This window comes from Pangasianodon hypophthalmus, chromosome 25 (assembly GCF_027358585.1).
Source record: "Pangasianodon hypophthalmus isolate fPanHyp1 chromosome 25, fPanHyp1.pri, whole genome shotgun sequence".
Lineage (NCBI taxonomy): Eukaryota > Metazoa > Chordata > Actinopteri > Siluriformes > Pangasiidae > Pangasianodon > Pangasianodon hypophthalmus.
In genome coordinates this window covers 7,818,408-7,845,715 of record NC_069734.1, presented here as the reverse complement: position 1 = coordinate 7,845,715, position 27,308 = coordinate 7,818,408, and the positions used below count along the sequence as shown (strand labels likewise).

Genomic DNA, 27,308 nt, shown 5'->3' with positions numbered 1-27,308 from the left:
GTAGTGTCTCTACCATGCCAGTGTCAGTACTGTGCTGAGAATAACCCACCACTCAAATTATACCTGATTATACCTCAACACTGGTCCCTTTCTGTAGATGAATGGGGCAGGAAGTAGCTGACAAATTGCATGGCAGCAGTTAGTAATCGTAAACCTATCAGGTGCATCTATATGGTAGGTTTACCTGAAAAACTAGTGTAATCAGAAAATGTTTCTATAGTTTATATACAAATGAAGATAAAGATTATTATGTGTTTAACTATTTGTTGATTTTGCCATGGGCCATATATGTCTTCTTTCTCTTCTCTCTCTCTCTCTCCCTCTCCCTCTATCTCTGTCTCTCTCTCTCTCTCACACACACGCTTTCTTCTCTTTTCTTTTCTTACCTCTTCCAAACTCTTGTTTTTCTCTCGCACATGTGATTTGCAGTTCCTGAAACTAAAGAAGTGGTGATCCATAAGTACAAAACTCCCATGGTAAGATAAAACAGGCCAGTAAATATTGTATTCAATTAAGAATATTATGTTTCAATATTTTCCAGAGTTAAAAGACCCTACACTTATTAAGGTGTTATTTCTTCTTGTCTGTTCACTCAGGCACATCAGATCTGTTACTCTGTGCTCTGTCTCTTCTCCTACGTGGCTGCAGTGAAGGGGAAGGAGGCAGAGGGCAAACCCAAGATGCTGTCCCCTCGCCCATTACCCAGCTAGTGCACCCTTCTGCCTGCTGTATTATATTCTGGTTCTGTCCAAAACCTCCCTGTAAAAGCTACACTATAACTTATTCTCCAGATTATCCACACATCTGCTTCTTTACTGCTGTCTTGAGCCTCTGGCTTACTTGCCTGTCCTGGACAGTATTCCTTACACTTATCCACCCTCTCACAGTATTTAATCAAGATCAACGGCAAGTACATATTACAAGTATAAAAATACTGTTTTCCCTCCAGACATTCTTATATATCAGAATGGAACAGTAACCACACCCCCTGCAGATCTTTCCTCAACTCCTATTCGTCACTGTCCTCGTTTTTTGCCTCTAGTGAGCCATACTGCCATGCTGCTGTCCCCTTCTCTTGCACGTGATCAGAGGTGCCCATATCCACACTATGCCAACACTAAAAATCAGCATTGGTGTGTGCAGAAAAGTGCCCTCTGTCCTAGCAAGCTTCTCCTTAACCCATCCTTAGAAATCCCAGAAAAATAATTCTGTGTAGTCACTGGGAACGTACCATCTGTCCTGTCCAATGATGATTTAAAATGCTTCATGTTATGGGGCTACAGAGTGTGTGTTTGTGTGAGTTGTGTGTGTGTGTGCGTGAGCGAATGTGAGCCTTAGCAGGACCACACAGTGCTTAAGTGTTTCATTCAGCCTGTTCCCTCTGCTGTATTTGGTCCAAGGTGTGTGTACATCTTTAGCTTTGCCTTGAGCCTACTGTACTAGTTTTACTGTAAAACTGTCTGTGAACAGCTGTGATAAATTGCATGTTGCTGTAAGAAAATGAAAAAAAAAAAGCTAATGAAAAACACTGAATAGTAATACAAAAAACCCTATGCTGTACATTTCACTGGAGCAATGTTTAAAAAGAAAATTAATGTTCTAAAACAAACTGTGGTTTGTTGAGTAGATGTGCAATACTGTAGTGGGTATGAAGAACAAGTTCTCCACTGTCCCCTGTGAGAGTGAAAGCTATATAGGCATAGAGGCATTGAGTGAATGTGTGAATGCTGAAACAGCTGCTTTTGGAGATCTCTTGTATTCAGATGTGGGTCTGTAGGTGTACTGATGTCCTGTCGTCAAATCACTGTTTGAGAGAATCTACATATGTAATTTAGAGAAACGTCCCATTTAAATTCATTTTCTTGCTTTTGTATGTGTTTGTTCAAGGAGGAGTATTCCTACAATGTCTCTGATATGCATTTTTAATGTTCTTTTATGTGGTGTTCTAATTTTAACAGTTCATTTCGGAAAAGTATATGTAGAAAATGGTGTCTCAGTGAAGAGCAATCGTTTTTAGATGGTCTTAAAGGCCCACTTTCTGTAGGCTTAGTTGTAAATAGCACAAGATTGATTCATCAGGTCAAAGAGTCTCCAAAGACAGATGTTTTGAAGTGAATGCTGAGTGACTGAAAGAAACAGACACTGTAGCATCTGAGCTAGTCAGGTCTTTCATTCGGTTCCACTTACTACTGAGAACAAGAGGGAAAAGGAGAACAGAGACGTGTTGGATGTAAATATTTCAGTGTTTAAAAAGTATTTATAGAACCTGTACAGCTTTGGCAATATGACAATAAAAGAAGTCTAACCCAAATAAGTGGCCTTTATCTGTACTTCCTGCTTTATTTTCAGTTGGAAATGAATGTGGGGTTGGTTTTATTCTCCTCTCTTTTAGGGAATCCCCGTATCCTTCTTAAAGGGCATTCTGATGCTCAAGCCACATGTTAGAAGTCGGGTCTGATGGATTGAGGAATAACATATATCATGAGCTGATGTAGCTTCCTTTCCAAAATGACAAAAACAGGACAAATGTATGTTTTAGGAGCTATAAAAATGTTATTAAAAATAAATTTGTGTTTTAATTGGGTCTTAATTGGTTATATATTTGTAGTTAAGAGTCATGGCATTATTACAAGCTAGATAACAAACCAGTGAGTCTACATAGTTCAGAAATACTTGGACAAAACCCTAAGGAAATTGTTTCAAGTATGTTGTGCTTACACTCAAGGGTGTGTTCACTTCTGCTACACAATCTTCTACTTGTGCTGCAAGTGGCCACTCATTTCTAGCAAGTTGACAAGGGCATGTTGAAAACACAAGTGGAATGCCAGGGTAATGTAAAGTATGCTGTTCTTGATTTAAGTACCTTACTGCAATGCCTGCAACTTTCCAAAACTCGTACACAATCTCCTTTTGAGAAGCTTTATTATTAAGACAATAAAAGTACATTACCAGCACTGTTAACATCCTGAAAAGTTTTAAATCTGGTACAGAGTGAGTGATCTTTTTCTGTATCCTGCAAACATACACTTAAGACACTGAGGATAAAAAGTTATGATTATGCATTGACACTGACAAAGAAAAAACAAGTCCATGAATTTTCCTGTAGTTACAGTAGTTATACCAAAAAATACCTTTTAATGGAAGATGTGTCAACATTTTGTGCTGTTTTTCTAACCTAATTAAGAAGACCTAATTATCTCCTCTGAGCTGCTAAAGCACATAGTTGTCACGCTTGCCATTACACATAAATAAGATACAAACAGAACAGCAGCACGTGGCTGTTTATGCATTGCAGGTGCATATTTTGAAATAAAATTTATGAAAACAAATCCACTTCATTCTAAATAACTTAATGTCAGTAGAATATTTACAACATGCTGTATTAATACTTTTCCACCGGACGGTGTGGCGTGGCACGGCTCGGCTGTTTCCACCTATAAGTGAACCATGCTGTACTCTCTAACGGCACAAACATCTTCAATAATAAGCTATAGCTTAATGTCTTCCAGAGTTTACCAGTCTTCATAAAAGTCCTCTTTTCTGGCAGATTTAAGTGGCCAGCAAAGTTTAAACAGCAATTTATGGTTTCATTTTCTTTTATTTATCTACCCTCAGTAATGTTTTCTCATCACTATTCAGCTTGTTCTTATATTTCTTTCCTGTGATCCAAGTAAAGACCAACATCTTTAGTTCCCAAATCCCAAATGGCCTCCTAATCAGCATGTTGTGAAAATGTTTTTCAATGTTGTTTGTACTTAATGTCCTCCATTTACACTGAAAATTAAGGAATTGGCTGTGTTTGAGAAGAAAAGTGAAAGTTTGCTCCTCTTTGGACTAAATATTAAAGTATTTCCACCCTTTTGTTTTGCTGTGAGTAGTGCCATTAAGCAATGTGCTGTGTCTCGTGCTTACTTTCACTCTACGGTACGGCATGTGTATTTTAACATCAGCTGAGAGACAATAGTTTGAATTTCTTTTGAGTAGTATTTTATTAATCATGTCTATTAAGACGCCACCAGGGAACCCCTCCTACCTTCACGAGGGCAGGATATGGATAGTTCTGTTGCCAAATCATGGTGAGCCGCACTGTTCGGTGGAGAAACGCTGTATAGCACTATGTAAATTAAAATTTACAGGGAAAATAAATGTTTAGCATCATTAGGCTACTAGTATTATTAAATACTAATTTGGTAATTCATTGACAGAGTTCAGAACTAAGGATTAAAATGTCCCTAAAGAATTTTAGCAACAGTGTTGGTAGGTTCCACATAATGACTTCATGGGTGTTCAGTTTCTTAGTCAGGCTTTTAAATTCATTTTGCCATAGGTGTGAGAAGATTAGCTTCACATCCACTGCACTGTTAGAGTAATCTTTTACTATTTATAGCCCAATAGAGTAGCACATTTTTACCAGAAGACCATCCTGGTGCACAAAACTTTCAGACTAAGCTGAAAAAGAGTCAAAGAAAAGTTTTTTTGTTTTTTTTTTACCCTCATGAAGCAATTGTAGATCTCAAAAACGTATTTACTAAATCTCACACTGGGGTTGTTCTTAAAAGATCCTGTTTAACTAAGCAGCGTGCAACAGTTCAAGCTTCAAGCTTAGACTCCTACTGACAGTACTTGTGTTTCAGATGAAGTAAAAGGAATCCCTAGCTGTCCCCATGGACGGCTTTACGGAGGATGCGCAGACGGGACATGACTTCATCCCAGTCCAGGTATGCTCCCTCTAGGTGTCTTAGGGTCCTGCCGCCAGATGAGTAGTGCTTCCGGCCGTGCAGAAGACGCCAGTTATCAAAGGTTACCAGGTCACCTGTACATAATAGACAATTATTTATCTCACTGAACATGAAAGAATTAGACTACATTTCCCAACTCTCACATTCTGGCCACTGCTACTGGAAATGTTGCTCTGTTTTCCATTAAGTGTTGGCCTCTACACCAGACCAAAAACTTTCCATGTAATTAGGTAGATAAAAAAGAAAGAATATGACACATACATAACAAAATATCCAGCCAAGTTCTGAATCTGCTGCTCATTTGCAGGTCAGTATGAAGAATATCCAAAGAGGAATAGAGCAAAGAGCAATAACTCAAGTTTTTGTTTAAAAACCTCATTGTTAAAAAGATTTGTGCCAAATTTTCATTTTCAATTCAATAAAGAGAGTTAGTTGGACAGAAAAAAGGGGTGTCTCATTAGTTTTTCCATTGCAATAGACTGACCTGGCTCCATCCTGTAGGTGACCATGTTCTCCGGCTGGCTCATCAGCTCCACAAAGCTCTTCAGCGAGGAGTAGAACGGCTGCACCTGATTGAGAGGTAGATCCAGGATAGAATCTCGGGTTGCATTGTTATAGTTTATCCTCACCACACGGCCTTCATTGTCCACACTGCACAAAAAACAGAGCAGACCTTTTTCTCTACCAGGTGGACAAAAGATGGCGCTGTTTTTACACCAACACTGGCACTCATGGACCGCAAAGTAAAAGTCATGTGACTTATATAATCACGGCCTTGTTTTCTTTTGTAAGCTATGTGAATTATAATGTTCCTATACCATGCATTCTGATGCTAGTTTAGGGTGGCGTTTTGATTTAATGGCCCTCTAAAGCACTAAAACATGAAGCACATGGGAACATGTATTACATCAGTGAGGTCTGGTCTGTAAATTAGATGACCTCAGCATACATCTGAATTTCCAATTGCAATAAATTTATATACACGACCATGTCCTACAAGCCCATCTCAGCCAACAATGGAGGGTCAAGTTATTAAACCAGCGGTTCTCAAACTGGGGCCACAGAAAAAGTTGGATTCAATTTATTAAATCTGTTTTGTTCAAATCTAAAAAAAAGTGGTCTTTGTTTACAAGCTCTATTTAACAAGCTCTAATGTCATCAGAACAGCACCACATCTCTTGTACGAGCATGTAAGTGACAGCTAGAGAAAGCTAGCAATATGGACATGTTTCTGGTATGATAAAGTCCTAGTCAGCCAAGTGAACATAATGATAGGAGAGTGCTAATGGCAAAAAAAAATCCATCCAAAATCCAGTAATTAACATTTGCATTTTAATGTGCTTATCTGCTAACTAAGTATTCAGTGACTGCAGTTTTGGGTTTTCCTGGTGAGCAGGGGACATTGTTGTGATACTTCAAGTCTCCACAAACGGGGGCTTTGCACACGCTCTGTGTGTGTATGAGAGTGTTTCAATAGTGAATTGTGGTACATGGTCACATTTGTATTCGTCTCACTCTATAATGCGGTTCTTGGACTGCACGCTGAAGTCGCAGTAGTCAGAGCCGGTGTCTGTGTAGTCGATGTAGAGGGATGAGAGTGTGTTAAATGCCTCGGGGTCCTCTCTCCTGAGCAGCTCGGCCATGTGGAAGCCGTCCACCACCTCACTCTCCCCACCCTGCTGGGCCTGCTGCAGACAGTGTAGAAACTGTACCTGCCAAGTCACACACATAATAAACAAAGTGTTACTTTTAAGGCGTAACACTAAGCAGGATTTCAGGTGTCTCAAACTTACACTGCATTTATTTTATAGGATTTCCAAGAGTAATTTCTGCAGCAGACTACACACAGATCCCTTTGAAGAGAATAAGTCTGATTATATTAACAGGACATCAGTGCAGGCAGACTTTACTTTACAATTACTTACTTCATTAAATATCTGACAGGGCTTTAACATTGTAATTTACTGCTAATATTTATTTACTGCTATATAACTTACTGCTTCGAACTGGGTAGTTGAAATAAACTTTTTTCATATTTTCCAGCAACCATTTGAATCAGTTTGTGATAGCCCTACTTCTACATGAACATGCACAGAACTTTATAAATATCACAACCGGTTACAACTCACTGTCTTCCTTCTTTCTTAGAAAGAAAACCTTTACACTGAATTCTACAAGCAAGCACTTTCTAGTACAGATACTATTGTATTTGATAGATATGACATTTTAGGTGCTTTTAGTGATATTTTAATAATATTGTCCTTCCACATTTATATCACACAGTGAAATGAATGAAAACGATTGTGATGTGATTACACAGTAGCTCACTGTAAATACATAATAAGTAACAATAATTCTCCTTTATATAGTTGGGTGTGGGACAGTTTAGACCAAAAAGGAGGTGCATGCAAGCTGATATCTTTTTGTCTTCACTTTATGTTGAGATATATATATGAAGAATTAATATAGAGAATCATTTAAATTCATTGTAGGTTGTAAATATGTAATTGTTCAACTGGTGCCAGTTGTAGATGCTGTAGTTTCCGACCAGACAGTGACCCAGAATAAAAGACATATTTTCACAACCTTTTCCAAAGGATGTTTAGAAGGGGGACATGGTTTCTACCATGGGGCTATCTAAGAGCTAGCATGACCTGCTTATGAGCCACAGAGCCTTAACCAGCATGACTAACCATTTCTGTGGGAACATTTGAGTGTATGATATGCTAGCAGGTCAGTCTATCAGAGCTTATATAATGCAGGCAAACCAAATATGGCCATATGAGTGACATTCACAGTCAAAATATCACACAATTTACAGTCAGTTTATGTGAATCATGCATACACTGTGTGTGTGTGTGTGTGTGTGTGTGTGTGTGTGTGTGTGTGTAGGGTGGAGTACTCACCCCAGGAGGATGGTGCAGAGCAGGATAGTCCGTGTGCAGGCTCAGCTTGCCTGAGGTATATGCTACGTTGTTGGCCATGGGCTTGTCTTGCACTTGCCATGTGTGTCTGTTGAGGAAAACACAGCACATGTTTAACAGTGTCTGTGTGAATTGACTGTAGGAAACCACAGTTGTAAAATGGTTACAGTGTTTTTGTAGTTGTGCAAGAGAATTTAATAACTGTAAGGAATTGTTGCAATAGACATAACAGACATTGTGTTATAGTAATACTCAATGAGGCAACGGAAGACTGGAGTTTTGCGATTACGGCTACGAAACCCACACAGACACAGGGAGAACATGTGAAACTCCACCCAGACAGTAACCCAAGCTCAGGACTGAAAAATATACATATAGTAGAGGCTTGAGTAATAATTAATTGATACAAATCAATCTCAGCTGCTCAGTTTTTTTCCAAATAAGTTCCATTCAAATGGTAATATGTGAGTGGTCCTAACGCAAAATTAATTCTTAAGTCTCTTAGCCAGCACCTGCTATTCATTTAATACGGTCCTGCAGATTTGGTCAGTAAGAGGAACATTTATATCAGTGATGTGGTTCAATCAATGTTGTGATTAAGTACTATGACAACAAATTGTAATTATTTTAACATAAACTAGAGCGTCCTAGGGATAGAAAACATACAGTGGAGCAACACTCTCTGTCTCTCCAGACTTTCTGTCTAAACGGAAGATAGGGAAGACCCGCTATGACTGGAGACACATGGAACTGCAGAGTGTAGCATGATGTCATTACTGAGAAAGTCCAGATCTGCTGGACTGTTTTCCAGTTAGGCCTCTCTCTCTCTGTCTCCCTCCTCTTCAGTAGCTTTGGACACAGTCAACTCATGATCTGATCTGTGTGTGTGTGTGTGTGTGTGGGCTGCGATCAGGTAAAACTGGGTCCAGCTGGCGTCTGGCTTCACATATGCTGTCCCTGAACATCAGAGTTAAAGTCATTGTGCAGCTCTGGAGTACATCAACACTGGCTCCAGCTAAAGCCGACAGAACACGCAGTGTGTTCCTGTATTATCTGTCTCTCGACTGTTCCCTTACTTACTAATCTGAGCACTGTTTTCCTTCCGTATCCCTTTTCCTGTCTTTTTTCTTCATTTTATTTGAAGCTTTATCTATATGGAGGGCTCGTAATTGTTCTTAAATTGTATAAACTTCTCAGAAAGTGCTTTCTTCATTTGTAATTCATGAAGGATTTCATGACAAAACAATACAAAAATACCTCATTACTGAGACGAATAGGCTGTAAGTGTCAAATAATGCACTTCTGATTCATTGCTCTGCAGTTTATGTGAAGGTCAGTGGCAGTGGAACTCATTTAAGAGAAAAAAAAAAAGATGTTTGATTTGGCCTAGATTCAGCTCAGGAAATGCTTTCATCAAGCTGATCGCAGTTTGCCAATGACTCATGTTGAACTTTTAATCTTTTACAGCAGAGCAAATCCTCTGGAAAAAGAGTGATTTAGCAGAAGTGCAATTTTTATGTGTTTCTTCATGCTAAATTAAGGTAGAATTTCACAGCTATGAAGCATACACTAACAAGGCATGAACGAATTGTGATGTAAGTGTGGAAAATACACTCCTAGCAATCTTTTCAATTATATGGTAAAACTGTGTGTGTGTGTGTGTGTGTGTGTGTGTGTGTATATATATATATATATATATATATATATATATATATATATATATATATACACACACACACATGCTTCTTACCCATAGAACGTGAGTCTGAGGTATCCAATTCTTTGACCAAGTCTAGCCAACTGACCCTGCTCTGCTGGCGCCCCCTTCAGGTACACAATCCCAACACGCCTTAGGGCCATAAGCCAGGCCAGAGCAGCCTTGTCATCATGTAGAACCTCCTCAAAATCTGCCACGGGGATCTGCAGAGCAGAGTCCCAAAATTCACGCTCTGAAACAACCCAGAGACATTTATCTGAATAAAAATCACATTAATTCCTCCATAAACACACATTACACACTTCTCACAAGAAATCCAAATACAAACTGAAACAGTTTTATCATATTACATTGTAGATAGACTATGAACAATGAAGAAAACATGCTAGTATTGGGAAATTGTTTGGAATTGCATCAGCTGTTAAATTCCTATTGAACCCTTCCAATAAATATCACCATATGTTCAGAGAAAACCCATGATTCAAGACTGAGAGAATGAAGAAAGAACACACACCTTAAAGCAAATGACTAGTGAGTTCTGTGTTCTGCAGTTTTACGTGAGCAGTTTAGTAGAACAGTTTCACAAATGCATGCTTTTTGTTGATCTCTTGCAATCTGCAAATCTTTCAGAGGTAATGCTCAAACACCGAGAATTATGACCACAGTTTTGTATACAGTATATTATTCTTAATTGTCAGAAATACATGTAAGTGCTATTACTCACGCCTGGGCACCAGTCCATGTGAATAGTAGCATCTACATTATTAGTGCCTTTGTGTGGAGTATATCTCTTATCTCTGTCTTTTTTCTGGCATGATAGAAGTGAGCACTAGATGCATCCCAGTTAGCAGGCAGATTTTTATTTAATTGGAATAGTGTGTTTTGTGTTTTCAAGACCAGAGCCAAAACATAGTGGTTAAACATGGACTCAATGTGAGAGAAACAAAAGCCACAACAGCATGTCTGAATTTATGCGTTGGAGACAGATGGTTTCTTTGGTTTGTTAATGTCAGTTAATGTCACTCTTTTGTCCTTTATATAAGCTCAACGTATATTATATATTTTTAGCTACAAAGCTAAAGTGTTATTTGTAGTGTACTTTATTACCATATTTTTAGAATTATATATTAACTCTGTAATTAAATATTTTTAAAAACTACTTGTGTCATTAAAGTGATATTATTCAGGGTAGTGGGTGACTATTTCCTCTTGCAAATGTTGTTCTTTGGGCTGTATTGTGCCCTATGTAGGTTTTTATCATGTCATTATATAATACCCTATGGAGTAAGTATATATAGTAAAACTGGAAACCATTACTGTGGGCAAATAAATAAAAGTGAATAAAATACATTGGAGTTTATGATAAAAAATATGGTATCATATCTGTGAAGAAGGGAGACAACATACCACTCTGCAATTTATGTAACAAACAGATAAGGTTTGCTAATTAATATTCAGATGCATTCAAATATAATTAAAAACCAATTAAAAATTCAAATACATTTAAAGGTACAATAGTCAATATTTTCCATTTCTTACTAATACAAATGATGTGAAAAATTATGTAGAAATGATTAAAAAAAATGAAAGTCATTATCTTAGAACAAGTGTATTACGTAGCTGAAAAAAGAACAGTTTGGAAACCTGCCTTCCGGCCCGGAATGTTTGTTTGTATATGGATTGGCCTCTCGTCAGTCATTTTATAGACACGCCCCCAATGCCCCTTCACATCATCAGTAATCATCATGAGGAGAAGGTACATGTTTATAGAGTTGTAACTTGGCTTTAAAGCAGTTGAATGCCCAAGTCTGCTTAAAACTGACGTCATGACAGTCCTTGCTAATGATAAGTTTAGTTAATATGCTAACTCTAGTTGAACCACAGTAAATTTTGAGGGCGAAGCTTCATGTACATGGGTGGAAATGGGGCAGATTCCTTAATTTAAAAAATCATTCAAATATTATTCAACTCATTTAACTGTTAGAGACCCCCCCCCCTTAAAGCTCTAATGTGAACATTCATGCATGGTAGCAGTGGTTTGCAATTCCAGTGAATTAAGCAACTAATTATTAATCCAAATAATAAACTTTAGTCAGAGGTGAATAAAGCAGTTAAAAAAATGAAAGTGTACAGTGCATGGGCTCCAACAGAACTGTAATTAAAAAATAAGAAGTATTGCTCTATGGAAAGTATGGCCCACAATTCAAAAGGGAGATTAGTAGACTTGTGCTCCAATTAGAGAGCTGAGTGGCGCACAGCCACAGCAAATGTGAGATGAATGAGAAAGAAATGACAGAATACTGGGATTAGAGGGAGGGAGGGAGGCAGGGAGCTGGGCACTTGGCCCAGGGTGAGGAGGTTCACATGGTGCTGCTCTACCATGCAACGGTGCTCAGCATTCCCTCTCATAACGACACGCATTCGATGCTAGGATTTCCTGGCAGGATTCACTCCAGTCTCAGAGCCAATCAGAGATTGGTCTCACTTTCGCATAGTTTCCAGCTGGGCTTCAGAGCAATAATACACCACTGTATCTCAAAGCAGCTCAACTGCTCTTGCACTCTCTAGCAAACTCACTAGCGAGGTAGACGAATGCACTTTAATCCCTGTTCTTCTGTTGATGTGTGTCTGTGTTACACATCTGTGTATTGATTACAGAGAGATTTTTATAGCAGCAGCAGCAGCAGCACTACTCTGGCCATGCAGCTGGCCTTGTCAACTGTGTCAAACAGATGAAAAGCAAATGGAACAGAAAGATGGAGAACAAATTCCAAGACTCATTTGCCGACATTCATTTCCTTCTGAATGTTTAGTATGAGGTGTATGTGAATGGCAAGTGTATCTAATGTGAGTAACATGAATTCACAGTGTAGCAATATAATTTGTAGGGTGGCTTTCACATTTCATACACATCCTTTATGAAGCCGTTGCATCTTTTACAACTTAAACACATGCCTTCCCACAAGATTAAGATCACGCAGAGGCAATATAGTCACAGGAAATATATTCACATTAAATGAAAGCCAGTGGAAATTGGAGATGCATTAGACCATTTTATCCTCCCTTTTCCAGAGGAGTGTTGATAATCACCCAGCTGGAAGATGTTATCAGGAAGTTTTAAGAGTCAAATTAATTAAAGCTGTATTTACACTGTATGACTTTTGGCCTGACTGTGTCACAGACAAAAAAAATCACACATCGTAAGAGAATTCTTTGCTCGTTATTTCAGTTGGTCTTAGAACACGTAATGTGACATGCTCACTAGCGGCTGATTTAGTGCCATTGTTACCAAAGACAGCTGACAACAACGTTTTGGCAGTGTGAGAAATTTTTGTGTGAGCATTACTACAACACTCATCTAAAAGCCACCAATAGGAGGACAGTATACGAGTATGCAAAACTCACGGGACAGCTCCAAATACGTTAGTGGCAATGGCAAACATAAAGCAAACATGGAGAGAAAAAATATCCTCTTTACCTCAAGCTCACTTTGATGACCGCAGCCACATTTTCTGCATGAGCCATCACAATGACTGATGACGTAAACAAAACATAGTCATTTTCATTCATCGCAGATCTATCATTAGAGGAACTTCATTGTAAAATATGACATGGAGAACAAGTTATCGCACATTCCATTACAGAATTTGGCTGTTACTGAGATCATCTCATACAGTATGACAAGTAAAAACCTAAAAGAATGTTGTAATTATACAGTCTATAACCAGCTGTAGATGAGTAGATCCCTAGCATAAGGATTTTCCATTCAAGGCAAGGTATTTCTGGCCTTGACATTTTAGGGAGACATTTTAGATAACACCATAAATGGTTGAAAGACCCAACTGTCTATTGTATCTACATGGATACTGAATCATTTAAAAAAGGCTAACACTTCATTTAAAAAAGGCTCACACCCTTCTGTATACTTGTGTGAAATTGTATGTGTGTGTCGCAAAGCCTGCTGTATTTATGACACACCCTTTGGAAAACCTGCATTTGCAAAATAAATAAATAAATAAATAAAACAAAGTTAGGGCCAATAAACACAGACGTGGCTTTGCATAGAGAACATTCCCTTTGTAAGTAGCACAATCCTGAATTAAAGACATTCAGAAAGCTCTTGAACCAATTACCAATGTGGATAATGAGCTCTTTCTTGGCCGCTCACTTCACAGTGGGAGGAAAAACTACTGGCTTATTTGATGCAATAAGATGTAGTCAGTTAATGTTCAGCAAACAAACCTCCTTATTTCTTTCTGCATTAGATTAGCACTCTGAAATAAAGTCCAGAAAAGCCAAACACGGTACTCCAGTGTTACTCAACTCCATCAATGAGACCCAAGAGAGATTCTGTAGTAAAGTATAATAGGCAAGCTAAACAACCAACACGTCACATTCAGAGAGAGGTTTCTGTAAAGTCTCCATCCCACTGAGCTTATTTATTTAAGGGGTGTAAAATTAGCTCAGGACAGTTGGAGATGCTGTTAAGATATAGAACCTCCTGTGGCTTTACTCTGAGCAAACATAAAAAACAAACACCAGTGTCTCACTTAACTACTACACATGAAAGACAGTGGAAAGGCGGAAAGGACTAATGACACTTTGCCATCAGCAACAGACGCATTACAGACTGCACAGCTGACCCCGGAAGCTTCAGAGAGTTTTATGAGGAAGATGTTTTTAACAAGAGGCAGAGACTGACCTTTGGGTTAGGTGGTAGTTTAGGTGCTCTGCTGGATTCAGTCAGGAAGTCAGGAGTAAAGGAAGATGTGTTTAAGACATAGCATAGAGCAGAGAGATTTTGCTGTATTCTTTCATTAACAACCAAGCAGAATTTGAGTTGGTTTGCACAGATATAAGAGAATTTTTAAATGGCTTTGGTTCAAAATAGAGAGTTGGTTAGACCTTCAGGAAGTTGCAATGAGCCATGCTATAATTTACACCACTCATGAGGAAAAGTACTTCAGAGCAAAGGCATTTACAACCTCAAGCAGTGGTCCAGCTAGAGACTGGCAGCTTTTTTAATGCTGTTCATGAAACACAGTTCTGTGCTTTTTAAGCCTAGAGACTCTCCAAACTGTACCCAGGTGTACCCTAATCATCTCATTCAAGCTAAACTGCGTCTGTTTTTTTAACATGGAGCCACAGAACGCCAACAATCCAGCTGTGGCCTGACCATGTCAAGACAAAGAACCATTAGTCTTTAATCCAGAGACACACGGGTTTGTTTGGAGCACGTCGCAGCACTCTTCTCGAGTTGCCTTAGATCACGATTCCATATGGCAGGAAGTGGGAAAAGACTTTCCACTCAAGGGTGATCCTTTGGATGTGTCTCCTCAGACAAATACTTCAGCCTTAAGGTTGGCTGTTCCAGAAACCACACATGAAACTACTACACTGATATTACACACCAAGTTATTATCAGAATCAATCGAGAAATATTTATTTAAAATGATTCGTACATCAGAATTACTTACTACCAGTAACTTTATCACACATTACATCAGATTTGTTACTGAGTTCAACTTCAGTTCTACACTAAATTATACACTCATAAATTATTTTTAAAAAATTGCACTCAAAATGTTTCCAGAGGAATTCGGAGGCAGCCCGAGCTTAAATCAGTTGCACAAAATGTCCACAAAAATCTAAAGCAAAGTGGGAATTCAAGAAACACAGCAGTTCCAACTAAAATCAGTGCTTATTTCTATGCACCCAACTGTCAAGAAAGACCAGTGATTCTAGATGCAGTTTTAACCTGAATGAGAGGCACTGCTCAGGCAAGATGTTCATTTCTCCCCAGTGATGTGATTACAGTGTAGAGACTGTGACAGAAAAACCTAAACCAACTGTGAAAACCTCTATCCTGCCCTAAAAGTGTGGCCGTTGGGAAGACCAAATTAAATCCAGAGTGGAGGTGAGCACATTTTGGATCCATCCTGCTGCTCCGTGTAAATGAAAACCTCTAAAAACTATTTACATCATTTTCACACTCATCAAACTATTCAGTGAGCCCTCGTGCTCTGTAGGTGGGGGCGGGGGCGGGGGCGGGGTCATCCTGGAACAGACCACGCCCATCAGGATAGAAATGATTCATCACAGGATAAAGGTGATCAGTCAGAAAACCTTTGCACTGATTTGCAGAGAGTCTTCTCTCTAAGGGGACCCACAACATAGCCACTGGTTTTCCTTTACTTTGTCACCTGTCTGTAGTACATACACAATTTTTTACATTTTTGAAAATCAAAAGCGATACCATAATGTTATCTGTTGTCTGACAGGTTGCAATGTTGTAAAATAGACTCATTCTGAAGTTCATTCATTTTACCAAAGTTTTAATCAGGCACTGATTGTGTGAATCCTGCACGAGTGAGGTGGAAGCTCCATACCAAATCACACACTACCATTTTCTATACATTCAGAACTATATTTAATTCAAAATCTGCTACTATACTATGTTGGGACTGTGTTGGCCAGTCACTGCAGGTTAGTAGTGCTTATAGAAAGTAACCTACTCGGAAGTGGTGTAGATGTATTATGTGCCACGAATGAAGTAACTCTTCAGATGCATAAGACACAGCAGGCAAACTGTAAGACACAGAAATCACCAGAATTGTAACTCACCATTTAGAAAAAGTTCATTCTGCCGTGCTTGTCTTGCTTCAGGTGAGAAGCATCTTTTCTTTAACCAGTCAGGCTCAAACTCACTGCTATGTTGATCTGGCCACGTGATAGAGACCTATAGACACAAAACAATGTGGATAGGTGCTATGTTAGTCATGCCTACGTAGAGTAGCCTACGTCATACAGTAGCATATATGTAGTAGAGTGTACTGTATATGTGTGGAGGCCTGGGAAATGGTCTACTCTATATAGTTCTGAAAACTACAGATGTTCCTCAACTGAACTATGTTTCCCTTTTTTACATATCTCAACCAGAAGTACAGTTCTAGCAATTTAAAGTCTGGTTAATCCCAAAAGTGAAAAGAGAAAATCGCATTTAAAGATTTCATTTCAATTCCACTAAAAGATGCCCCACCTACATCTAGATATATAACCTAATCTACTTATTTAAAAACTGCCACATTGTGAAGAACTGCAAGTTTATAATATGAAATGCTTATTATCACTTTGATTATCAACAGCATACACATCAGCCTCTGTCTTCTCATCTGAGCTAAAAGTCACCCACAGAATTTAAACACAGACCTCCATTGTCTCTTAACTCAACCTATCGTTGCCTGTACTAACATGAGTGAGGAAATAATTGCTAATTAATTCAGTCAGTTCTGTTATTTAAATTTCTTTCACTCTTTCTTTCATTTTGGCTGTTTTCCAGAATTCAGCAAAAATTTTTTTGCACACTGCCACATATATAGATAAGTATATAGATATGTATATAGAGATGTATATAGTCAAAAACCTCATGTTTGGTTGTCTTTCCTGATAGATACACAAAACGTACCTTGTTATTCTCAGTTATTTGCACTTGGTCCATTCCAGTGTGCACATCAATGTCAGTGAGAGGCAGTCTCCGTGCTTGTGCTGACTGCAGCATGCACAGAGGGCACTGGCAGTTATCCCTAAGCCAGGTAAATGGATAAAAACTATAGCTTCCATCATCCCACTCCACCTGTAGCAGCCTCTTGTGGTCCAGCGCTTGAGCATGTCTAACCACTGCGCTCCCTCCAACAGTGGGCAGCGGGACCGCTGCCAGTGTCTGATGCCCAAAACAAAGCACTTTTGCTGGCTTGGAGGGACGACTGGCTCCTTTTAGCATATGCAGAGCCGCACTGGAGGCACAGCGAGCCAGACTAGAGAACATCTTGATCTGCGGTGTAGCTTGTAGCAGTGTAAAGCTGTCTGTCTTCATGGAAACACATAAAAAGGGTTAAGTGGTTACATAATTGCTTTACAGACTCGTTTATGATAACCACACAAATTTACAACAACTTTATTACGAGATGATAATCTCTTTATTCACTGTAAAAGCAGTACTGTAAAAGTTGGGAAACTGCTGAGAGAAGTTATTGTTTGGGATATAACTAGCCACATGGTATGAATATGAAAAAGGCCAGAAATTGAAAATTTTATGTTACAAAATGAATCTAGCATGGTTTGCACAATATACATTGATTTTTAAAGTACAGCAAATAATGACCAAACATTATAACACTTCTATAAAGGTCCCCCAGGACCATTTATCCTTACACATATTAACTGTAAACCTGGAGCTGAACTCTTATCTTAACAGCATATGACTGCCTCTTTGAAGTAAATGTGCCTTATTTGCATAGTCAAATCAACTGTTCAGTGCCACACAAATATATATGACATTGTTACATTTATAGCCCTATTCAGATAGGACTAGTTTTACATGGGAAGATGTGGGAATAAAATTTTAGTCCTGTCTGAATTCGTCATTTCAGTGCATGTGCATGTGTCAGGAAAGATTATACCGTATTTTACCTTCTATAAAATGACCAGTAAAAATAACCCCAGGTGAAATCCACTCCAAATTGACATTTGTTAAAGATTCCATTATATCCAGTGGAAAAAAGAGGTTTTGTGCTATTTCTTCAGTATAAAGACACTCCAGGGTGTACCCTTTTCTATCCTCACAATTCAATTCAGTATTATTTGTATAGCGTTTTTAACAACAGAGTTGTTGTCAAAAAAGCAGCTTTACAGAGATCGGCATGTAGATTTACATCCCTAATGAGCGGCTAGAGGCGATAGTGGCAAAGAAATACTCCCTGAGACAACATGAGGAGGAATCTTGAGAGAAACCAGAGGAACCTATCCTCTTCTGGGCGACAAGATAGTGGGATTATAAATTACTCATCCACAATTGTATATGATGAGGTCAAACAGTACTAAGTGTGTTGAAAGGATGTTCAGTGTGAGCATCATAGTGTTTATGATTACAGCAGAAACCTAGGCACAAGTCTACAGTATCCAGGTGAGATTATAAACTGAAGCAAGAGTGAGCCTTGAGCATAAACTGTTTTTGCAAAGTACAGTCTTTAGGGGATGGATCCACGTGGGACCATCCACAGCAACAGACTCCTGCCAAAGCCAAAACAAAACCAAGTACTAGCTGAGTTTAAAATGCAGAACAATAAAACATATACAATGAATAAAAGCACTTGTCAGAGTTTTTTTTTTTTAAGGTGTTAGATCCTAATGTATGTATGTAAAGCCTACATACACTATATGGCCAAAAGTTTGTGAACACCTGACCATACTGCTGGGGTCATAAGTTTACATACACCGTGCAAAATGTTAATAATTAAAAAAATAAGAGGCATAAAAATTGCATTTTGTTTTTCATTTAGTACTGCCTTCAATAAGCTGTTTCACATAACAGATGTTTACATATAGTCCATAAGACAAAATAATAACTGAATTTACACAAATGAACCAGTTAAAAAGTTTAAATACACTTGATTCTTACTACTGTGTGTTGTTACCTGGATGATCAACGACTGTTTTTATGTTTTAAATTATTACCATTTTGCAGATTCTGCAAGGTCTGTGTAAACTGTACCACTCATATATGCCTGTTAAACATCCCATTCCAAATTTAGTCTCCCTTTGCTGTCATAATAACCTCACTCTTCTAGGAAGGCTTGCCACTAGATCTTGGAACGTGGCTGTGGGGATTCAGGCACAAGAGCATTATTCAGGCACTGATGTCGGGCGAGAAGCCCCGGCACGTAGTCAGCGTTCCAGTTCATCCCAAAGGTGCTCAGTGTGATTGAGTTCAGGGCTCTGTGCAGCTCACTTAAGTTCTTCCACTCCAAACTTGGCAGACCATGTCTTCATGAACCACGCTTTGTAGCATTGTCATGCTGGAACATATTTGTGTCCCTTAGCTCCAGTGAAGGGAAATTGTAGTACTACAGCACACAAAGACATCCTATACAATCGTGTGGGAAGAACCACATATGGGTGTGATGGTCAGGCGTCCACATACTTTTGGCCATGTAGTGTACATGTTATGATCATATCACCTACTAATGATCAAGCACAATTTGCATGCCCACACACACTACATACTCACTCATAATAAAAGTCAAAACAATCAGTTTGTATTAAAATGAGGCATATGTAGTATGCATGGATTTTTATGACAACCATGTGTACATCATGAGCTCACTGTGATTTACACAGAGATCACTTATCCCATTCAAAATGATCATAATCACTACAGCCTTCTGCTAACATTACAGTAAACTGGAAACCTTATCCAGTCTGAATAGTCCTTTGGTGTGATCAAATGTAGCTTGGATTTGCAATGAATAACAAAGTAGCATCAAATGGCCATGAATGACTCTTTAGGACCATAAGTCTGGAGTGCAGGCTAGCTCAGAATTCCCAGCTGCCCCATTCAGACACCATTCAGAAGGAGACACTAAGAAACAACAGACCCTGCGTGCATACTGCTAGGCTATGTTACGTGTTACGTGTGTTACGTGTATAGTTAGCCTACATGTTGTGAACTTTAGGTTCATCAGAGTCGCACTGCATAATAAAGTTATGTAAACTGCCTCCGTATGACGTCAGAGCATGACCGCACGCGCCCGCCGGCAGAAGTAGGTGAAAGGTCGCGCAAAGCACCGGCTCTCTTTCCGGTTATATTTACCCGTATCTGTAAACGGAAAGAGCGTTTAAGCAATTTAATCTCCCATTCTTTACTTTATATATGTCTAGTTAAACTGTTATAAACAGAAACTGCATGTAAGCAGGTTATTAGTAGAAGTACTTTACAGGCGAGCATGTTAGCAAACAACAGCCGCAGCTAAACCAGTAAGAGTAGTAGTGTTATGATGTCGGTGTGTGTCCGCGTGTGTGTGTGTGTGTGTGTGTGTGGTATTAATCCGAGCATGTGTGAGTGATGAGAAAAGAGGAAAATACGATCGTTTGCAGCAGCTGATGTGAAAGGAAACTTACCGTGTGTAAAGGAAAAGAAGCTTGAATGAGTGTGTACGCAGGAAGAGGCACACCGGGACAGTGTGTGTGTGAGTGTGTGTGGAGGGAAGTGTGTGAAAGGTTGCAGTGCCTTCTCTATCACTACACACCCCCAATACGTAAACTCCTTATGACTTCATCTGCAAGTGCTTATCAGAATGAAGTCATAAAGATTAATCTAATAATCAAAATATCTAATTTAATAAAAATAAACCAATAAATATTTTGATAGCAAAATGATGCATTATTTCTTTATATTTATTGATATCTTTATGGCTTTACCATTTGTGAAATTATTTGACAGAGTATTTTATTTATTTGGTGTCCAGTTATATCAGTTGGTCTGAGAAGCATGGGACTCGCATGGGATTGTGGGTTTGAGCCCCAGGCTAGGTGCCAACCCCAGCCACTGGGGCCACGGGCTAGTGCACTCTCAGTGCCGGTCCCAAGCCCAGAGAAATGGGGAGGATTGCGTCAGGAAGGGCATCCAGTGTTAAACCTGCGCCAGATCAATATGCAGACATTGGAAGGTGATCTGCTGTGGTGATCCCTAACATGAGCATCCAAAAGAACAACACCAAGAGTATTTTATTTATGTATATCTGAAGTTGTTTATGTAATTCATTGTGATCTCTGTCAAACGACTGATTGCCTGTGGCTTTCACTGCCAACACAGATGGGCTGGAGTATTTTTGTATATAAGACTATTCTTGGTCAACGTCCCTCGTTTACCTATCAGTATTGTTGCAAACAAAAAGCATACACTATATGGCCAGAAGTTTTATGGACACCAGACCATCATACGCATATTTAGACCTTCCCCAAACTGTTGCTACAAAGTTGGAGTCATACAATTGTTTAAAATGTCTTTGTATGCTGTATCATTAAGATGTCCCTTCACTGGATCTAAGAGGCCCAAACCTGTTCCAGCACGACATTACCTCTGTGCACAAAGCATGCTCCATGAATACATGGTTTACAAAGGTTGGAGTAGAAAAACTCCAGTGCCCTGCACAGTGCCCTGACCTCACCCCCACTGAGCACCTTTGGGATGAACTGGAACGCCAACTGTGCACGAAGTCTTCTCACCCAACACAGTGACTGACCTCACTAATGTTCTTGTGGCTGTATGAGTACAAATCCCCACAGCCATGCTCCAAAATCTTGCTTAAAGCCTTCCCGGAAGAGTGGAGGTTATAATAACAGCAAAGGGGGAATAAATCTGGAATGGGATGCTCAATAAGCACATTTAGGTGTGATTATCAGGTGTCCACAAACTTTTGGCCATATAGTGTACAATTTACATTCTTACAGTCATATTTATTTAGATGATCCATCAGTGGGATTTGGTAAGACAGCTTTTAGTTATTGCGCCCCATCATCATGGAATGACTTACGGAAACATCTGAAACTAATGCAATTCATTTCATTATCAGATTTTAATCTATTTATTAGGGAATAGTTTCAGTATGAATGCTCTTGTTTTTAATTATACCGATGTGCTTTTTTGTTTTTAATTGTTATTTGTTATGTTCTGTGTTTGAATAATGTTAGTGGTAACTTACTCTGCCTTCTCAGCCAGTGTTTGCTTGAAATAGAGATTTCATCTCAGTTATAGAATAGAATAGATAGCTATAATATTGGATAGATAGATAGATAGATAGATAGATAAATGAATAAACATTTTCCTTATTTATGCACTACTTTATTTAATCTGTTGGTTTGTTTGTTTCTCTCTTTTGTTTCTGTATTGTGCATTTTGTTGTGATGTAATAACACTGGCATATTTATGGAGATTCTATTTTTGGTATTATTGCATTATCTGCCTGAAATGCAGTAACCTAATGGTGTTCTCCCACACTCTCACAATATACTCTGCTGCATGAACATTTCATACTGACCAGTGACAATTTCCACTTTACGACTGTCCTAAAATAACATGTTTATGAGGGGAAGCAAAAACACTTCGTCTGTACAGAGAAAAAAAGAGTTGTCCTCAGCAGCTGTTTCAGTGACTGTGAGCTCCCCAAGCACCTGTATGGCTTTAAAGAGAAATCCACCTCTTTCACTCTTTCTCAAAAACTTTTTCTCAGCCATTGTCTGTAATCTCTCTGATCTGTATGCAGATGCTGCCTTGGCACACGCTCTCTCAGAAATTTCAATGATTAAATGAAATGTGTGCAGGAAGACCACTTTGAAATCCCATAAAAGCCCACAGAGAAACAAATTCCACAAGCTTAGGAGAATTATGTGTAGTTTATACACGTCATGATCAGAATGGAAAGTCTTAGCCGTTACTGCTGTTACAGTTAATCCTCATCCCAACAGCACAAGTCCCTAGCCTGTAGTGTTTTCATTTTTGTAAACAGATTTCTTCATACAATTATAAATCTGTCTGCCTGCATAGCATTTTATGGTCCTAGATTCCACATTTATTCTGTCTGTTACATTGTAAGAGACAGCTTGTAGCATTCCAACACTAAAACACAAGCACACTCCCTCTTTAAAGTTTTTTTTTAATTACAAAGTGGAATAAACAGCCTCTCAGGAATGCAACTACTCATGGTAGAAGCTTTGAAGTCCAATATTCCTGCCCGCAGTTATCTTGGTTGGTCAGAGGATGTCATCTCAGTCTTGTTTTTTCCTTTCAATGAATAATTGCACAAATATATTCATACTACAAAACCTGCTGACATGAATACCTTACAATGTAGTCTGTTTTTGCATGAAAAATATAGACACTCACAGTATAACATTTTCAAAGCTCATATTAACATTAAAAAGTTTCCCATGGAACAAAAGCTTTTACAAATATATTCTCTCCTCCTTTTAATAATAATATTAAAATGCTATTTTACATAATATAATATAAGCAGTGTGTATTTCAGGAGGTTAGTCAGCATGTTTAACTGTTGCAAATACACAGAGAAGTCCTCAGTACTAAATTAACACCTACTGTGTTCAATCCAGCTGGAAGAGTGAACACTGCAGGTGAGAACGCAACACTTGGGATTCATCTGGGCATGTTGAGGAACTAAATATGAATATGAATTTTTAGATAAGATGTGCAGTGTACAACAAAAAAAACTATTAATCTGTTGTATTTTGGTTTTTGCAGAATATGCACATTCAAGTAATGACTAAAATCACTTGGACACGTACTAGCAAAAGAAAAAAACATTATTATCATCGTTGTATACATATAAATACCTGGACATCATCTAAATGATGGAACAGGTGTTTAAACCCTGGTTCTTTTTATTGTCACAATGCCTGAGTATCATGTGATCCTTTAATAGATAGACAAGAAGGAATTGGTTGAATCCTGTCCAGTCAGCTGCAGCTCATCTATACTCTAAATGAACTGCCTTCTTAGTTATTGCACAAAATAGCTGCATTGTGTTAGCCAAAATGCCCAAGTAATGGACTTTGCTTTATTTCCCCGTTTAAGGACAGATCTCGCGCGCGCGTGCGTTCACACTCGTTTCTGCGCGAGGTACTCGTTTTTGAGGCGGCTCAAGCGCGTGCCGTGGCTGCGGATTATGAGCGACAGCAGCTCGTGCTTGTCCTTGAGCGCGAGCGCCACGTCCAGCGTGTCGCGCATCGAGTCGCGCGCGTGCGCCACCATGGCCAGGAAGTCGTCGCTGATGCGGTGCTCGTCGCGCAGCTCCTGATCCTGGCTCTGCTTGAACTTCACCTCGAGCTCGAGCAGCGACTTCTCCGAGCTGGCGAAGGCCTCGCCGATCTGCACGCTCTCGCGCCGCAGGAACTCGCCGTAGCTCTCCTCTCCGTCCAGGTCGAGCGCCACGCTCCGGCCAATGCCCTCCAGCACGCGCGCCGCGTCCTCCACGTGACGCTTGAGGATGGTGAAGTCGTCGCGGATCACCGCGTCGTTGTCTTCCTCCAGAACGCAGCGGGTCTCATCCTTCACCCGGAAAAGCATCTGGCATTGCTCGGGGTCGTCGTTTTCCTCGTAGTAGCCGTCCGGCACGAAGTAGTGATGGAAGGTGCCGTTGGACATCTCCGGGTACAGCGGGCCTAAATACGCCGCTCCGAGGCGGAGATAAACCAGACAAACCGCCGCGAGTAATTCAAGAGACAGCATCATTATTCACTTTCTTCATTCAGCAAAAAAAAGTCCCTCGATCTTTAAAAAGTTTCCGTTAGGGTTTGACTGCAGCCTGATTTTTCTCTTGTATGACAAACATTCTGACAGTCGTATATCCAGACGCGCTGCGACTCGTCTCTGATCTGAAAGCTCGTGCAGAGCCCCGCTGCTTGTATTTCCCGTTAAGCTCGCTCCCTAATAGATTCTGACTTGGTGCCTACACGCTGCAGTGAGAATTCATCAGAGCTGAGATGATACGCGAGCAGTCCTAGCTCGCTCTGACTGGCTGCACATCTGGTTCTCTGAGACAGCACTAGGTTTAGACTAATGATCCCCCTGCTCCTGCTCTCAAATTACAACCCGTCACTGCTACACTTAGAAAGCAGCACAGAGCTGGCAGCAGGACTATATCTCACACAGGAGCTTGTTATTAGAGTAGCAGGGGCTATTAGGAGCTTTTAGTACTAATGAATTAAACAAAAATATACAGTAGAGATGTGAGTGCTTTATTTAACTCTTTTGAGGCATGCTGAAGGTAGCATACCTTTTTTCCCCTTAGTGCTATTTTAAATCTACAGGAGTTTTGTTTTTTAAGCGTATTATTCAGTGGACTACAGAACAGCTATGGAGTTATGGGACTGAGGAGTGTATTGGAGGGTGTTAATGAAAGTCATATTTATTCTCTGAAACAGTTAAACATTGAATTTTGTATTGAAATGGCAAGAACCAATAACCCTCTGACCCTCCACTTAAATTAGTCACAGCAGATGACCCCAGCAGATGTCATATATTTAAACACACTAGCACCACACACTTAAATTTATTATTCCATTAGACATCCAATATTATTCTTAGTTTAAATATTGCTTGAAGGTCTTGACGCTGAACACATTGCTTTTCTCAGCAATGTTAGCAAAAGAACTTTCTTTACTTAGACATTGGTGCAGACAGGTCTCTTCCACCAGTCGCTTTCTTCTCACCAAGCTGTTCCCCCGTGACAGTTACCCTGAAAGAGCTGCTGAGTGATGATGAAAGGTTACGACCTCTGCAAAGCAAGAGACTAGGCAGGAGCTGCTTAGGCAGTGACATCATTCTTTTTTTTTTGGGGGGGTGGGGGGGTGGGGGGGGGGAGTTTGTTCTGACAGGTGTGTGTGAACAGACACAGTCCCCGAAACCTTCTGTCTCTTCTCTTTCTTCTCTCCTTCTCTTAGACACACACACACACACACACACACAGAATATAAAATATTATCATGTACTAATTGTGATCCTGGTCCAGAGATGGAAAGAGGAAAAGAAAGAAGTCATAAATATGTAAAAAAGATGTCTAAGCACAAAAGCAGGAAAACTGTTTCCTCCCTAAACTCACAGCAAATGTGTTTCCAAGGCATAAAACCAATAGACAGAGCATAATGTGTGTGTGTGTGTGTGTGAGAGAGAGAGAGAGAGAGAGAGAGAGAGAGGAGTAGACACTCTGAGTGTGTGTATGTGATTGCTTAGTTTCACTTTTCACTACATCAGAATCACTTGTTCCCAGCCTTGCTTTCGCCAGAGCCTCTTCTAAATTACCTAAAGTACCTTTTTCCTAGACATCCCAAACCCCCTTTGAACCTGGTTCCCCCGAGGTTCCTCCCATACACATCCACTCTGAGTAGCTGGCTCTCTCTCTACTCGCAAATCAGGTTTTAGACTCTTCTTAACACATCTCAGTCTGTGTTTTAAGTACTTTATAAGCATCAAATGTTTTAACAACTGAGGTAACGGAAAGTATTTATTAGACATTAGCCAGTAGTCTTGCAAGCTATGCAGTCTCCAGTTTCCATTGGCTAGCTGTTCAGCTGAACTGATGAGCTATTGTAATCAGCAGTCAGTGAGCACATAATTGACAGATAAACATAACTGTGTAAACAAGTGGATTTGGTAGATTGCAAGCTGAGGATACTATTTCTAACCGAGTTCTAGTTCCAGACACATCACCAAGATGATATATCATTAATATCTTTAAAGTCAACATTTTGTCTGTAGCTAGAATGTTAAGTAAATCACAACTCTGTGCAGTTTCTTTGAGGTCATGCTGAATTCAAGCCATCCACTTGGCAAGGAAATGGGCAGTGGAAAATATGCCATTCAATCTCATATGAACAAAGTCTATGGGCCTGGTTGGAAATCCAGATTGGATTTATGAAGGGTGGTTGATTGATCATTAATCCTTACAGAAAGTCAATAAAACACTGTCTCCCTAGACATACAATCTTTCCATCTTACAAGAAGTCAAGGGTATTGAAGCTTTTGTGTAAGAATGCAATAAAAGATGCTTGTGTACAGAACCATCAGGAAAAAAAGAACATAGCAATATTGTTTTCCCCTTTTGAATCCTGTAAGCTACAGAGACAGCATGATCTCACCAGCAGTGGCTCATGACTGTAAGTTTTTGGTAGAGCAGGACAACAGTAATACCAAGATAGCCTCAAATTAAATTAAGTCAAGAGGCTATCACACTTGACTAATGCTAAAAGCTCTTGTCTAGTGAATTTTAAGAGTAACCTCATAATAGGCAGTTGAGAATTGATAGCATACAGTCATCTAGCATACAATATAGCAACTAGTTTTGAGCAGTTTTAGACACACCATTGTTCAACAGAAATAAATTCCAGCCAAATCTTACTTCTTCGATTTATTTTTGATTATTTGCTGTAAAACAAGATTTTGGCATCCATTGAGTGCTTTGAAACAAGATCAATTTGGTGTAAAAAATTGTTCCTCTTGCACTGAAAATGTTCATAGCGTGAGCATGGGGCAGTGTGATTCGTGCCCCAATGGGCCTCCCCTTTTGCTTCATGTAGTTC

The 27,308-nt window shown here is 39.4% G+C and overlaps 3 protein-coding genes across 25 annotated transcripts in view; 1 reads left to right on the top strand and 2 right to left on the bottom strand.

The window, feature by feature from the left end:
* The window catches only part of madd (MAP-kinase activating death domain), a 53,270-nt gene extending 51,702 nt beyond the window's left edge, over nt 1-1,568 (top strand). For all 21 annotated transcript variants that reach the window (XM_034299821.2, XM_053229266.1, XM_053229260.1 and 18 more), the window contains 2 exons: nt 430-476; nt 597-1,568. In XM_034299821.2, the coding sequence (XP_034155712.2) occupies nt 430-453 (24 nt within the window). In that variant the 3' untranslated portion in view covers nt 454-476; nt 597-1,568. The remainder of the gene's footprint in view (nt 1-429; nt 477-596) is intronic.
* A 1,337-nt stretch (nt 1,569-2,905) lies between these two features.
* bbox1 (butyrobetaine (gamma), 2-oxoglutarate dioxygenase (gamma-butyrobetaine hydroxylase) 1) lies at nt 2,906-20,471 on the bottom strand. 3 transcript variants are annotated; one of them, XM_026937788.3, is made up of 8 exons: nt 20,337-20,471; nt 16,846-17,247; nt 16,005-16,119; nt 9,414-9,612; nt 7,646-7,751; nt 6,255-6,451; nt 5,224-5,390; nt 2,906-4,813 (listed from the first exon to the last, which is right to left on the bottom strand). In XM_026937788.3, the coding sequence occupies exons 2-8, from the start codon at nt 17,203-17,205 to the stop codon at nt 4,653-4,655; spliced, it is 1,305 nt and encodes a 434-aa protein (XP_026793589.3). In that variant the 5' UTR covers nt 17,206-17,247; nt 20,337-20,471; the 3' UTR covers nt 2,906-4,652. The 3 variants fall into 3 exon arrangements, with proteins under 3 accessions (XP_026793589.3, XP_026793590.3, XP_034155736.2); XM_026937789.3 differs by having other exon boundaries at nt 16,846-17,243; nt 20,337-20,458; XM_034299845.2 differs by lacking the exon at nt 20,337-20,471 and adding an exon at nt 19,876-20,252.
* Nucleotides 20,472-22,850: 2,379 nt separating this feature from the next.
* fibinb (fin bud initiation factor b) lies at nt 22,851-24,817 on the bottom strand. Its single transcript, XM_026937435.3, has one exon. The coding sequence runs from the start codon at nt 24,460-24,462 to the stop codon at nt 23,830-23,832; it is 633 nt and encodes a 210-aa protein (XP_026793236.1). The 5' UTR covers nt 24,463-24,817; the 3' UTR covers nt 22,851-23,829.
* Nucleotides 24,818-27,308: the final 2,491 nt, after the last annotated feature.